Genomic DNA, 14,204 nt, shown 5'->3' with positions numbered 1-14,204 from the left:
CTTTGAGCAGGGACATAGGGTAGCACACCAAAAAATGAGCCAGTATAATTTAATACAAGAATTGTGCAGGTTTGACTTAAGTGAATAATTTGTTACAAGTCTACAGACAATTTCCAAAATTTGATATATGCATGCAGAACGACACCATTAAAACAACAGGCACATAATTTGTTAAAAAGACTGAATAGAGAAAGCAATTATTAATAGCTCAATTTTGAGCTGGGAGAAGTTGCTTCATGTGTCCAGGGAGACTCATTTTGGGTCCAATATTATTCATTACTCTCCATAATGGCTTGGAGAATATGTTAATCAAGTTGGAAGACAATAAAAATCTACACAGGATTGGTCACACTTTGAAAGACAGGATTAAAATTAATTATGAGCTTGATTAAATAAGCAGGCCTAAAAAGTCATCAATGACAGAGTCACTCAAAAGAAGTCAAATTTGTTCATGGAAGTGAAGTAACATTTGGCAAGGATAGTTGATCTAGGTGTGCTAAATTAATATCATTATCCAAGAAATTATGTGAGGGGAAAAAAACTTTGATCTGCATCACACTGTTCCAGACTCTTTTCAGAACAAGTTTTTCAAATTTAAAAAAATCACATAAATGTATATATATTCCCCCTTTTAGCATGCATGTTAGGCATGTCCTAAGCCTATCACACTTCACTATTTCAAATATATTGCTCCTAAATATTTTAATTACTCCAAAGGACACATTCGAGGTAACATCCAAATTAGAGTCCTAGTTTTCCTACTGGTTTAGCATTTTGGTGCCATGCCAAGTTTATTTAGATAAGAACTCACTGGTTACGTCCTTTGGATTCCTGGTTCAGAGGCTGTGTCTATACCTATAGACTGGACCTCATCCAAGCTGTTTGGAAAAACTTTGCTAACTGCATTGCTGCATTTACAAACAAGTGATTATTTGATTCACAAAGCTACAGAAATGCAGCCACACAAAAGACAAGTATAATGGCAGCTATACTAAAGAACAGTACAGATAAATTATGTGTTTTATCTGCTTGGACACTGGTGGAGTGAAAGATGAACTATGGGATGCAATTTGGCACAACTTTTTGAGAAACCTGTCAAAACATGGAACAAGAGAAAGCCACACATAGGTAGGTGAAGCAGAAGGCCAAGGGTAAAAGTAGGACTTGTACAACTGAAATAGTTCAGTGTTCTTTCAGCTATCCACCCACTTCTGTAAGGATATGAAGACAGCACAACAAAATGCTGAAATCCAAGTCAGTCATGTGGACACGAGCTCGCTTGTTTTCACAGTTCAATGCTCATATCGTATGTAAGCTGCAGAGCTAGGCCTTCCTTACCAAAGAGCAAACTCCCTACTATTTGAAGTGTTGAATGCTTCAAGAGGGAGGTAGAAGTGGTTCCAAGACATCTTTTCTCCCTTTCTATACCCCTTCATGTTGGTTGTTCACCCAGGACTACAAAATAAAGTCTGAAAGCCGCTCTCCTACAATTTACCTTCTGTTCAGCAGTTCTAGGCAGAAATTGGCACTTTCTAGCTATATATCTGCCCACATTTGCTAAAATGTCTTCAGTGTTTTCAGAGATACAAGATATCCTGAAGAATTAAAGGGGAATGGAACCTAGTTTCAGTATCAACTTCCCTTTTCATGCAAGGAAAACCAGGACGAGATACTACAGGCAAGACAGATATGTCATATATCCTGTTGGCAGCAATTTCTGTAAAGGGAGGATTTTTCCCATTTCTAAGGCATCTGAGGAAATATGGAGGCAAATCTTCCCTTCCTGTTACCCAACAGTTGGTGCTCAAGGCTGTATACAACAGAGGGCTGCCCAGATCAGATACTTCCAAACTTCTGCTCAGTTGCTTCCAATGTTAATTTCTGTCTTGGCTCCCTGTTCTCTGTCCTTCCCCAGTTATCCACCTCCCTTCAAGAGGAATACTTCTCTTTCAGGGTTAATAGTCCTCACTGAAACTTTCTACATTAGTAGGAAAGCTTGGTTTAGACATGAAGAGTCTAATTGTACGTGAAAAAGCCTCTTAGAGTCAATAAGAATAATGAAATTGAAGCAATGCTTTATCTGTTTCCTAATTACACTGATACTTACCAGACTACTTCAAATTGGGACAAAGACCCCAAGCAGTATATGGAATCACTTTTAGGATGCAGTGAGAAACAAGCTTCTCTTTTGACTGTATTTTTAATGTAGTAAAGCATCTGCTGACATTAACTTATTGTGATTTCATAAAAGCTTACCACCAGTGGATGGGTACAGGGCATACTTAAGATATCTAACCTTAGAATATATATCTGGTTCTCATTTATCAGAAAGAGATCTGTAAGCAGTCCTCTACTATGTAGAATGCCCTTCCACTGGTGGAAGAGACAAGGTAGGCAGTCTCATTCACCCAGAAAGGATCCTTGGTACTCACTGAGTTACGTCTCGGCAATTAAGCTCAATTAGGATAGTCGAACATTACACTATTGACAGCACCTGGAAAGCTGATATAGAAAATACAGCACACACTGCAGTTTTGCTTACCCATGCTGTAGATTCTGGGCCAGGATTAGCAATCTGACAGGAATCACTCTTTGGCAGACCCACGTCCAATCTGTTCAGTAATTCATTGGTTTTGCTACGAAGAAATTCAATCCAAATAGAATTGTTAGTGATTCCATAAAAATAAACACAGATTTTTATTCCACCCTTGGAATCTAGCCTAGACATTTTATCATGTGTCTGCTGAAAAACATCACAGGTAGAAAAAAAAAAAAGATTATGGAAACGGACAAATGGGACAGAGGATACAGAACCCACACTGTGGATAAGACATTTGCTGGGATGATTTTTTAAGCAAACAATTATGGTAATTTGCATATTTGGGGTGTACAGTGCCTATGCTTCTTTCCTCAATGTAAAGCTCCTATACAACAGACTCACATACCACTGGACTTCACGAGGATGCCAACTGCTTCACGGAATTCTTGCAAATCCTTCTATGAGATCTATAAATCTCAGCTAAGTACTTTAAAAGATTATTTTTCAAATTTTTTTCCTTCACAGTTAATACAATGCAGTCTTACTACAGATTACTTTATCAAGCAGAAAGGCTTTCAAGCATTTTGTAACAAGAAAAATATGCTTATCTTTAGTTAATGCACAACATTTTCACTTCTTATTCTGGCAAGGGCAATTTTCTTTTTCCAATTGCATGCCTAAAAAACCCAGAATTTTAAAGCAGCATCACTTTGCTCACAGTTTCGACCAAGTACAATTAAACCAGGTCACAAACAAAAGCAAAGGATGGGAGTTTGTGTGCTGTGGTGAGGAATCAGTTTTTTAACCTGCACTCCCAGGTGTGTATATTGAAGTCTTTTCTCACTCAAAGGAACCGAGTTAAAGAGTCAATTTTATTTCTGTGTACAGCTTTAGAAAACATGAAAGCACTGAAGTGAGAGAAGAAAAAGTGCTCCAAGAGATATTGAACGCAAAGATTTATTCTTCTCACAGGGCAACCAGCTAGCTCTATGTAGGGGAAGATGCCACTACTAAAGACTTAACTTAGAGAAAAAGCACTGGCTGCTGAAAATTGATTCTGATTAACAGACTACCAAGTGTGTTTTATATTTCACTCCATGATCTAAAACTGTGAGTAAATACTTTATTGGTAAAACATTCTGCTGGTCAGTGAGGAGTAATATATTGAGAAGTTGAGAAAAGGAACAAGAAACCACAAGTTCTTCTCTGCTACTCTACACAAAACCATGTTACTACTTCAGGTACAAAGTACTTGCTCAAATTCTAGCAAGTCAGGCTTTTAGAGTCTTACCATTCCCAGTTAAGTCCCTTTCCTCCATGACCTGGGTAGTTAACAGAACTCAGGCAATGTACAATAAAGAAAGAACCAGACGAAACACTATTTTCCCTGATTCACAAAGTACTTATACATAAAGGTTGAACAAATAGTCTTCTTATACAAGTGTTAAGCACTTAATTTCTTTCCATGAAAGATGAGTTATTAAGTGGTAAGATTGCACAGAATAATTTTGTGAACGTGAAGATTTAAATTGCAGATTTTGTGTTTCTCTACCTATGCTAAAACTGATCAAATAACAATTTATTTCTACACCAGGAAGACTAAGAACTCCTACAAAAAATCTGGAGTACATTTGAGAAGGTTGAAGCTCTGCGAAAAAATATGAGGCAAGTTGGTGCTATACCTAGATGCTCTAATTCCTTATTGATGGCAAGAGAATGACATGGAGTATGAGGAATTTCTCATTATTTGCATAAAAATGTGGTGGAGGCCATTGAATTTCCCAGATCAGCAAACTGGTAAGTGAAAAGCTTACTCAGTTTTAGTATCAGGAAAGATGATTACAACAGTGGAAGCAAATAAAGTTCCTCAGCAAGACTATGCACTGCCTTTGAATAGAAAAATACCTGACTTCACCAAATTAAGTAATACATTAATAAAGTGTTCCTATCACAAGAAAGGGACTCAGATTTCTGAGTTTTCTAATGGAAGACAAGTCAGGTCTAATATATGTTAATCTGTTGTATGTCATCTCTGTGGAAACTAGCAATGCACCTGGGGTTGCCAGACAATGTCTGAATGGTATTTTTTCATAATACTAAACCTGCAGTCATAAAAATACAGAACATAGCTTAAATCAGGCTGCATGGAAAGAGAGAATTCAGGGAGATGACTATTCAATTAATGTTCTGTAAAGGAAAGTAGCATCTCCAGAAGGAAACCAGCATCTCAGTACCCAGTCAGACAGCTGGAGCAACATTTCATTCACTTGCTAAAACTTCAAGGGCTAATCAAAAATGCTAAAATGTGTTCCTCTAAACTCAGTAACATTAAGGGAAGAAGAGCATGAGATGAAGAAATTTATTTGAATACAGTAGAATCCTGATACCATTCAAACAAAGATAGGCAAAAGGAGATAAAAGATTTGGACTAACCAAGAAGGCACTCTCCTAATAGGCTGCTAGCCTGAGTTCTGACTACCCCTAAGCATCAGTCTGAAGAGAACCACTGATACTTTGGTTAAGCTGGAGTGATCTTATGAGGGTATTTTGTCTTGGTAGCCCTGTCTCCCATTACACCATTGAGAAAAAACCTTTTGCTCTGCTAATTAAAACAGCTTCCTCCCGTACTGGTGTGTTTAATAGCACTAAGCACTGCTCTTAGCATGGCAACTCAGCATCTATAGTGCAGTAACTATTATTGGAACAGTTTTGGCGTGTCTCAAACAGCACTTTCACAAACCACGGCTTCTGTCCAGGAATGAATATCAACCAGAGCTCCCAACAGGCATTTTAGATGCTACCACACCATTTTGGGAGGTTAAAAAGTTTTCTAGCAATGGAAGCAGGCACTCTCAGGCCTGTTGGCCTCAGAAATGACAGTGATTGATAGTGTTAAATTTATCAGTAGAGATGCAGGAGGTGGGGGAGTGAAGCACAATACTGGATTTGGGGTCTGAATAACTCTTAAGAGCTGTCATGAGAAAATACTAACTCTGCTGCCAGGATCATTGAGTAATGTGCAAAAAGGGGCTGGTGCATGACAGTGGAAATCAGAAATGCAATGTTGCAGACGCTCTCTGTGGGTCCTCAGATATATGGCTTTACATTCCACAGCCACTCTTCAGGCAGAGGCCTTAAAAAAAAAAAAAAAAGCTGCTATGCAAAACCATTTATTTGAAGCTCAACATGTGTTTGGGACTAAACGCTGTCCCCATTCCCACTCTGGTGAGATAAGGAGATGTTATAAAAGCCAGAGTGGGCCAAGTTCCTCAGGCCTGTGTAGGAGTTCACATGCTCCAACAGGATCACTAGCCCTGACAACTGAGAAGCAGACAGCTCCACAGTTGACTCCAGAATGCAACTGCAAAAGATCTGAAGACCCACAACGATCTTGTTGCAAGATCCAAGGTCTAAATTCCTCTGCAGAATAAGGTCTTCAATTTTGTATGTCAATTGCTTTTAACTATTGTCACATCTACAAGGTAGTCTTGTCTTCTCTCTACAACAGAAGTCTTGAAAAGGATTCATCCTTAGGGACATGAATGAGGATATGGACTCAGGATTTTCCTCCATCCAGGAGTCACACAGCACCACTTGCTAAGCTTTTCATTTGAGACTGTATTCCTCTCAGAACAAGGACAGCGAGAAAATAATTTTTCTGCCTACACATAAAGTTCTCAGTTTTAAGTCTGTTTTACAGATTAATGGTAAAAATGCATTAATTAAAAGGCTTCTTGTAATCTTCTTTGGTTCTCCCCAATGGAACCAGTGGCAGTTAAATATTTTGCTTTAATTGATGGATATTGAAATGCCAGTATACCAAAAAATATACTGGCCTTTATGCCAGTACATTTGGAAAAAAAATAAAGGCAGCACAATACTTTTGCATTTATCATAAATCTATTTATTTCTCTTGACAAATATATATTTGTCTTTGTAAAATATAATGACCAATTCTTACTACTATTGAAAATAAGACAGCTCATGAACTTCTTGTTTTCTCAAACTGCAGGATCTCCACCATTACAATTCTGCTCTAATCCACAAGTATGCTAAGAGTCGTTCAAAAATAGTAATAAAAAAAATTCAAAATCAAGAACCCCAAAGCAGGTAAATCATCATAGTTATTGCAAAGAGTAGACAACTTGAGTAGCCACTAAGATCACAGAAGAAGCATTTAGTGTTGAATGACTTGGACACATCAGTTTCCAAAATAATTGCCTGTAAGCAATGCTGAAGTGACTTTTCACCATTTTCTCCCAATTCAGCTGGAAAACTAAGAAGCATGCATACTGCATACATAATGTTAGTTTCACACATATACCCAGAAGCTTCATGATAATTTTTAAAAATAGCTAGACTCATCCTCTCAGAAAAGAAAAATAATTCTACAACAAAAAACTCAACCCCAAATTTAATTCAAGGCATCTTTTTGCAGCACCAGCAAGTATATCTACAACTTCTTCTCACTCCAACATACTTAATTGGCTAAGCATAACAACTTCCTCAACTTTTGCAGAAATTAAGATTAGTTGCATAACCCTACAAAAGCCTAACCAGACGAAATGCTACCTTTCATTTCAGTAAAGTCCATGGTGGGTGTGTTTTCACTGATGCCCTTGTTCCTTCCTCAGTGAGAGCCCTGCCTTGTGCATTGCTGTGTGGATTTTGGTCAGTCATTTGTTGTGGCCCACAAGGTAGGCTGGCTGGTACCAGGGCCACTGGTCGAACAAAACCATGAGAAGGGGTAAGGTAGTAAAAACATCTCTGTCTGTTAGCAACAAACATGCCTTCAACTCCACAGGGAACATGGTTCTCTCATACCTCAATTCTTACCCTGAGCTACAGAACAGAGGCCACTTTTTGGGTAAGAATAATAAACAAACATCAGCCATGTCCAAAGTTACCAGCATGAACTAGTGTTCGTTTCTGGAGTTTGTGTAGGTGAGGGACTAATTTTTTGTTGGAGGATATATGGTAAAAAATTACATGAAATTGTTAACACATCAAATTCATGTATGATGTTGATGGCTCTTCTGCAATGCCCTTTTGTGGAAGAGGTTTTATAGCGACTTCCGTGAGCCAGAGAGAAGTTTGATAACAGGATCCATCTTTACCCCGAAAGAATTTTCTACCAAGGTCGTTGACAAAGAAACCAAGAAAGAAAGAAGGATAAATAGGAGAAACCTGCAACTGTCTATTCCAATAAGCATTTTGTCTTTCGTGACCAATGAGTAAAGTGTAAACTTATGAGATTTTTAAGAATGTCTAAAAAGCACACATGCTATAATAAAAACAGTTTGAAGCCTTCTGAAAATGGAGTGTGATGCTTTGTATTGTCTCCATCTCAACTACAACACACTTTACTATGAAGAAAGGCCATTCTCTGGATATTTAGTCCACCTGTTTTCCAACAGAAATCCTCCCAGTAGCCACATACCAAGCTTAATACAGTATTCACAGACTTCACTGGCAGTAATGCGAGATCACACTACAGATGATTTGGACAAACCTAATGATAGTTATCAAACAGTGCTATCTTTGGCTAGGAGGATTTCTTGTTTGCAAGTTCTTGAGCATCTGTTCCTTAGTTTGAGGATAAGAACAAAAAATGTGCCACTAGCTCATCCTAGGTATAAGGCTTCAAGAAATTATAAAAACAAGTTGTTTAAAGAAAAATATAAAGCAACTTTCTCAGCAGAATTATTTTCATAATTTTCTACCCACACTCAAAACTAATCTATCCTCTCAACCCACCTGCTTTTTTTGTTTCCCTGACTGGATGAAATAACGCAGTTCAGCTACTCGTTCCTCCCACCAAGTCATCCAGTATTCCTGGATGTTATTTTAGATGTAAGCTTAATTTATCATCTGAAGTAATGAGCATAAATCCAGTTTTAAAGAAAATGCAGTTTCGTATAAGTCTATTGCATTCCATTCTGTGTGCTCCATCTGCATGTGCAATCTGCTTCTATATTTTCAGCCAGCTTGCATGGGCAGATTAATGTGCACAATTAGAAAGCAACCTCACAGGCGTTCAATAAACTGCTTTCATTATTACACTCAAGAGAGCCCCTTTGGATGTCTATAAAAGCCTAGTTTTCTGCCTGTTAGCTAAATAATTGACAACGCTTAAAATAATCAGGAGCAAATGAACAAAACGAAGACAATTGTGGCAAAAAGAAGCAAACAAAGGATTCTCAAGGCTGCAAATGCTTTTTGTGCGAGCCCTCTTTCATTCTCTTTAGCAACCTGTATTAAAAGTCTGGTCAGGTTTACACTTGCACTTCTGTGGGGAAAATTTGTTGCCAGCCTGCTGTTTGAACCACACATCATAAGGGACTGAAAACTGGCAAGGACACTAGCATTTATCCTGTAAAAATTGACAAATAAATAAAAATTCTGTTTTGATTCAGGTTTTATTCTCCTGCATTTTATGACTTTTGAGAAAGCTGCTTTGGCAGGAAAGTGTATATCAGCTTGGTTTGGTGAACCTCCTGTATTGTGTTTGGAATATGGACTCAGAGACACTCTGGCAAATGCTGTTTCCAGCTCCAAATTCTGAGCAGAATATATTGAGTGCGCACATGTATCCGAGTGCAGCTGTGCCAGAAATTTTTACAGGAATAAAACCTTCACAAAACCAGAGGCATGAATATGTAGCAAAGTAGTATTAGAAAGTAACCCTATTTTTCCGACTACTTTTTCCATTACATAAATAGGTAGATGGCTATTAGAAAAACAGTGTAGATGGCTATTAGAAAAACAGTGGACCCCATCCAACACTACAATTTCTAACATCTAACTAGAGATCTGGGCTAAAACAGCATGGTAAGACACCCTACAGTTCAGACACAGATCCACACAGCCTGCACAGCAAGCCTCTGAAACAGCCAGTCATTACATATCCATCCTCATTACTGTTTAAATGACAAATGTGGAGTACTAACTAAAGAGGGAATGTCCTGAAAAGTTCTGTTCCTTGTGTCCTTTTGGAAAGATGTGTACTCACTTCTTCCCTCGCGTGGATTAGCAATTGCAAAGTACGGACTACGCAAGCCTCCATTACCTTCTAATGCACTCTGACAGAAACACAATCATCCAATAATGCAAAATGCATCCAGGATACCATGACTCAGAAGGAAGGAGTCCATTTCAAGTGTAAGTAGTTTCTAGCAAAAAGTCAACATATACTCCCCATTTTTTAAATCTGCTATCTGCAGGGACAGAACCACAGCAGCACTGTCACCAACAAATCTCTCATGTGCTTCTCTTCTGTGAGCACAACATATAGTAATCATGCTATTCAGCAACTTCTCCACCCAAAGTCTGCTCCTGTGTGCTCTTAAGACTTTTAATACAAAGCTGTTTCAGGAGCCACCTTGTGAGTTTTTTCTGTTTTAGTCACTGAACAAAGCCTGAGTCCACCGGGGTCAGAGGAGGGACTGATCCCAAAATTGTGAGGCTTGCAGACTTTTTCATGGCAGTCTGCATGCCTGTCTAGACTACATTCTCACAAGACAAAAACAAATATTCAAACAACTGTGGTAATAGGTACAGCTGACTTTCAAGGACCTGTTGCACACAAAGAAGCTATCAAAGCTTTCAAGAGATGTGGAATAACTATATTCTGTAGACAGCACACAAGGTTACAGACAATCCTTTTTAGCACTCACTTCATATTAGACCCTTTGAAAGGAGATTTTGGGGGGAAGTTCTTGTTTTTAATATTGACAGGAATTTAATCAGAAAAACAAAATTCTGGGCAGCGTCATACTTTATAGTCAAAGCATGTTAATGACATGAGAATCTTAAGTGCCTTTCCTTATCAAATAGAAGCAACACTTCATGCAGGAGAGGTACTGATTGGACTGTAACCCTAGGAGGCTGATACAGCTGGAGGTGGTGATCAATTCAAGGTTTCTCAGTTAATGAGACTGTTGGTAGTCATTGATCTCAGGAAAATTGTGATGTTGCAGCTACAGTTCTTACAGAGGACAGACTAACAAGGGAGCTTATCTTTTGAAATGGCTCTATAGGCCACAACTTTGAGGAAGTCACTGCTTTATATACAGCACATGACCTTCCTTCCCCCCCATTCCCAGCAAGCAGAGGAGATCAAAATACCCTAGCAGAGACAGTGAGGAAAGGGGCACAACCCCCATATTTGTTCTCTTTGCCTCTAGATGAAGGGTCTTAGAGGAGAGAAGTAATGAGTCACTCATTTTTGCATGGCAGGAAAAAGCACATCTCTAAATACCAAGAACTTCTATGCGAACATGTCACTAATAACCAGCAGTACTTCAATGGAGTTACTTCACAAAATCTCAAATGTCACACAGCTTTTCATTACTCTCGGATGCTGTGCTCCTTAATGCCAACATCTCTTACTAACAACCTCCAGTGGTACACCCTCCTCTTCCTGTGCCCACCAGGGAATTCCCTCTGACCAGGAAAGGCATTAGTGTCACTGTGTCTGCTGAGGAATACATTCTGCACAGCTAGCTCAGTGTCCAGCTGCAGGCTGAGCCCTGGGGGCTGGAGCCTGAGTCCCAGGCAAAGGGTCATGAACTGCCAAGCCCTTGCATAACAAAGGGCCTGGGGACCTGTCACTTGGCCAGGGGAATGGACAGTGGGAAAAATGACAGGAACTGACAATCCCCAGGCTTCCCTGTGTTTAGACTGCAAGGGGATAAAAGCTCAGGGGTTCCTTTGTTTAGGGTGCCTCCTTGGAAGCACCAGCTCAAGCTGCTACTTTATTATTTAGTTATTGCACCATGATTAAATTATTTTAAGTATCTGGACGTGTGAGAGTCTGCAGTGGGAAACCTGGGGTTGAACTGGTAGGGAAACCTGGATTGAACCTGATGTGACTGTGAGCGTGGAGGGTGTGGCTGCAAAGGGGCATCAGTCCCAGCTGAGGTGGAGTGACTGATGGAGTGGCTCCTGGGTGGTTGGACAAGCAAGTTTCCTTAACACTGCAGCATGCGAGGGCTTTGCTTTACCAAAATTGCATTCACTGGAGGTAGGTTTTCAGCTTACTTCCTCCGGGTGAAGGATCTACAGGGCCCTCCTGGTGTATGTTCACTACATAGTACACAGAAATAATGTTCTGATAGTTAAACTCAAGCAATGGAGCTTGAGACATTGTAGTGATGAGTCCATCTTCACTTTCAGTTGCATCAGAGATGACACCAGCTGAATGCTCACAAGGCTTTCCTTAATCAGTGGACAGAATGGCTGCCAGGAAGTGCCCGGGCAGCCAGAGCTCCTGCACCACCTGAGGACTACCTGGCTGCCCACATAGAATCATTTGTGTTGGAAAAGACCTCCAGCCATTAACACAGCACTGCCAAGTCCAGCACTCAACCATTTCCCTAAGCAACCATTCCCTAAGTACATGTTTTTAAATACCACCAGGCATGGTGACTCAACCACTTCCCTGGGCTGCCTGTTCTGATGCTTGGTCAACCTTTTGGTGACGGAATTTTTCACTTGTGACCATTTCCTGTTTTCCTATGTTTCAGAGGGTTTGGGCCTGCAAAAACTTTTGCAAAACAAAATTTACTTTTAATGGACAAGAGCACTCAACAGCAGAATTCATTTCACCCTAAGCAAAAAAAGGTACAGGCAGGGAAGGAGAAGGAAGGGAAGAGATATGTGTCATTCATAACTGAATATGCCTTAAGATAAAAAATCAGATTAAATGGGAAGACAAGAACCCTGACAATCCCCTGAGGAAAAGCAAGACCCATAACTGAGAACTTTGCACTGCAAAGATCTGATGTGTCTGCTGTTGATTTAGGCTCAAAGAGAATCAAAGTGTCTAATGTGTCAGAAACAGGCAGAGATCTAAAGTTGTGCAGTCTTCAGAATTCCTGAGGAATCAAGGTGTGTGTGTGTAGGCATCCACACCAGAATAAACAGCAAGCCAAACACCAATATCTAGAGACAAATACTGGCAACATATTAAGAGAAAGAACTATGCCTAAAGCCAAATGGGAACAAACAAAAGGAAAAATACAAGAAAAGCTGGAGTCAGTGACAAAGCACTAAAATGTCTGTACCTTAGAGAACAGAGTCTGGGCAAATGATGAAGGAACTGGAGCTACTAGCATGGGACAGAAGTGACTTCTTTAAAGGTCATAAAGGAGGAAAAAGCAATCAATCAGCCTTAGAATACAGGTGAGTAATTTCAGAAGCCAAAGATAAAAATAGTAAAGGTGACTAAACAGCATTGTGTGTTAATTATGTGATAGAATCAGTTAAAAACAAATAAATGGGGTGGAATGAATGGGCAAGGCAGGAACTTCACTGCCAATGGAATTAATTATATCAGGAACTTAGGCTGTATCTAAATCTGACATTAAGGGGGTACTCTTGGGAAATAGGTCTTTACAACATATCTCCACATTTAAGTAGGACTATGCTAAATAGAGGAGGACCTCATTATTTACATGTGGATTAGACTTCTTTACAAATCAACAAAATAAATGGGTGGAGATATAATTTAGATTCTGTTTTGATAATTAGTCTTGGATTGATTACATACTGATTCAATTAAAGAACGAAAGCACAAAATAATTTTATAATTCACAACTTTCATTTCAAAATGTATGCTTTAGGAAGCCAAGAGAGGTCTACAAGACAAAATTTCTCATAGAATAAGGCGTGGAGGAGGCTTGGAATATTTCACAGAATCATAAAATCATTGAGGTTGCTGGATGTCATCTTGTCCTACCCTCTGCTCAAGTGGGGCCACATTGAGACAGCTGCCCAGAACTTTTGAATATGTCCAAGGATGGAGAATCCACAACCTGCCTGGATGATGTTCATGTTCAGCCGCTCTCAGAGCAAAAAAGTGTTCAGTAGGAACCTTCTGTGGTTCAGTTTGTACCCATTTTCTTGAAGTCAAAAGTTTCAAGTCAAAAATTAAAAAAAATAGCAACAGAGGCTAAATCCTTCTTGAGTCCCAAACAAGGAAAAATGCAAACAAATAAGATAATATTAAATAATAATTAAAAACCCAACACAAACAAAACAGAAGGACAAGTAGATAAGGAATTTTAGATAATAGGTTTCAAATTTTACGTACTGCTTTTGATCTTCAAGAAGCATCTCTCTTCTTTGCATTTCTTCTTGTCTTTTTTTAACTTCAAGTCTCTCTGCCTAGAGCATTAAAACCATGAAAAAATAGTTGAGGTTTTCAAAAAACCAAAAACAAACATCAGTTATTTCAAATCCAATATTTCAATACTTTTGTTTTTAAAAGATCTACAGCAGTTGGGTATGGAAGTGACCCAATCTAAAATTTAAAGGTATTCACTCATGAATAAATATCTCCTAGTCAAGAGACCTGTTTAAATTAGAAAATAGCATGGTGCTCCTAGTACCCATCTACCCAAAAGGCCTTGTGAGCCTTCACAGCCATCATGTCACAGCCCTGCTGGGGGACATCTTGGGGGTGCAGCTGATGCAACCTTGGTCCTTGCAAGGAGGCAGAAGACCTAAAACACTGCACCAAAGCAGATGATAGTCCTGTGGCACTGACAGTGCAGTGATGTGAACACGTGTAGCTCACAGAGCTGACTTGCAGGAGCGTTAGGTATTGGCCAGCTGAATACATGCTAAGACAAATGAAAGTGGGAGACATTTGCACTTAACC

General features: G+C 39.3%; 1 protein-coding gene across 1 annotated transcript in view; it reads right to left on the bottom strand.

The window, feature by feature from the left end:
- The window catches only part of EPSTI1 (epithelial stromal interaction 1), a 49,838-nt gene that overhangs the window by 12,755 nt on the left and 22,879 nt on the right, over positions 1 to 14,204 (bottom strand). Inside the window, exons 6-7 of the mRNA XM_068182230.1 lie at positions 13,635 to 13,708; positions 2,543 to 2,636 (exon numbers count right to left, since the gene is read on the bottom strand). Coding sequence (XP_068038331.1) covers positions 2,543 to 2,636; positions 13,635 to 13,708 — 168 coding nt within the window. The remainder of the gene's footprint in view (positions 1 to 2,542; positions 2,637 to 13,634; positions 13,709 to 14,204) is intronic.

The sequence above is a fragment of the Anomalospiza imberbis genome, chromosome 2 (genome assembly GCF_031753505.1).
Source record: "Anomalospiza imberbis isolate Cuckoo-Finch-1a 21T00152 chromosome 2, ASM3175350v1, whole genome shotgun sequence".
NCBI classification, from domain to species: domain Eukaryota; kingdom Metazoa; phylum Chordata; class Aves; order Passeriformes; family Viduidae; genus Anomalospiza; species Anomalospiza imberbis.
This window is presented reverse-complemented; position numbering and strand designations above follow the sequence as displayed.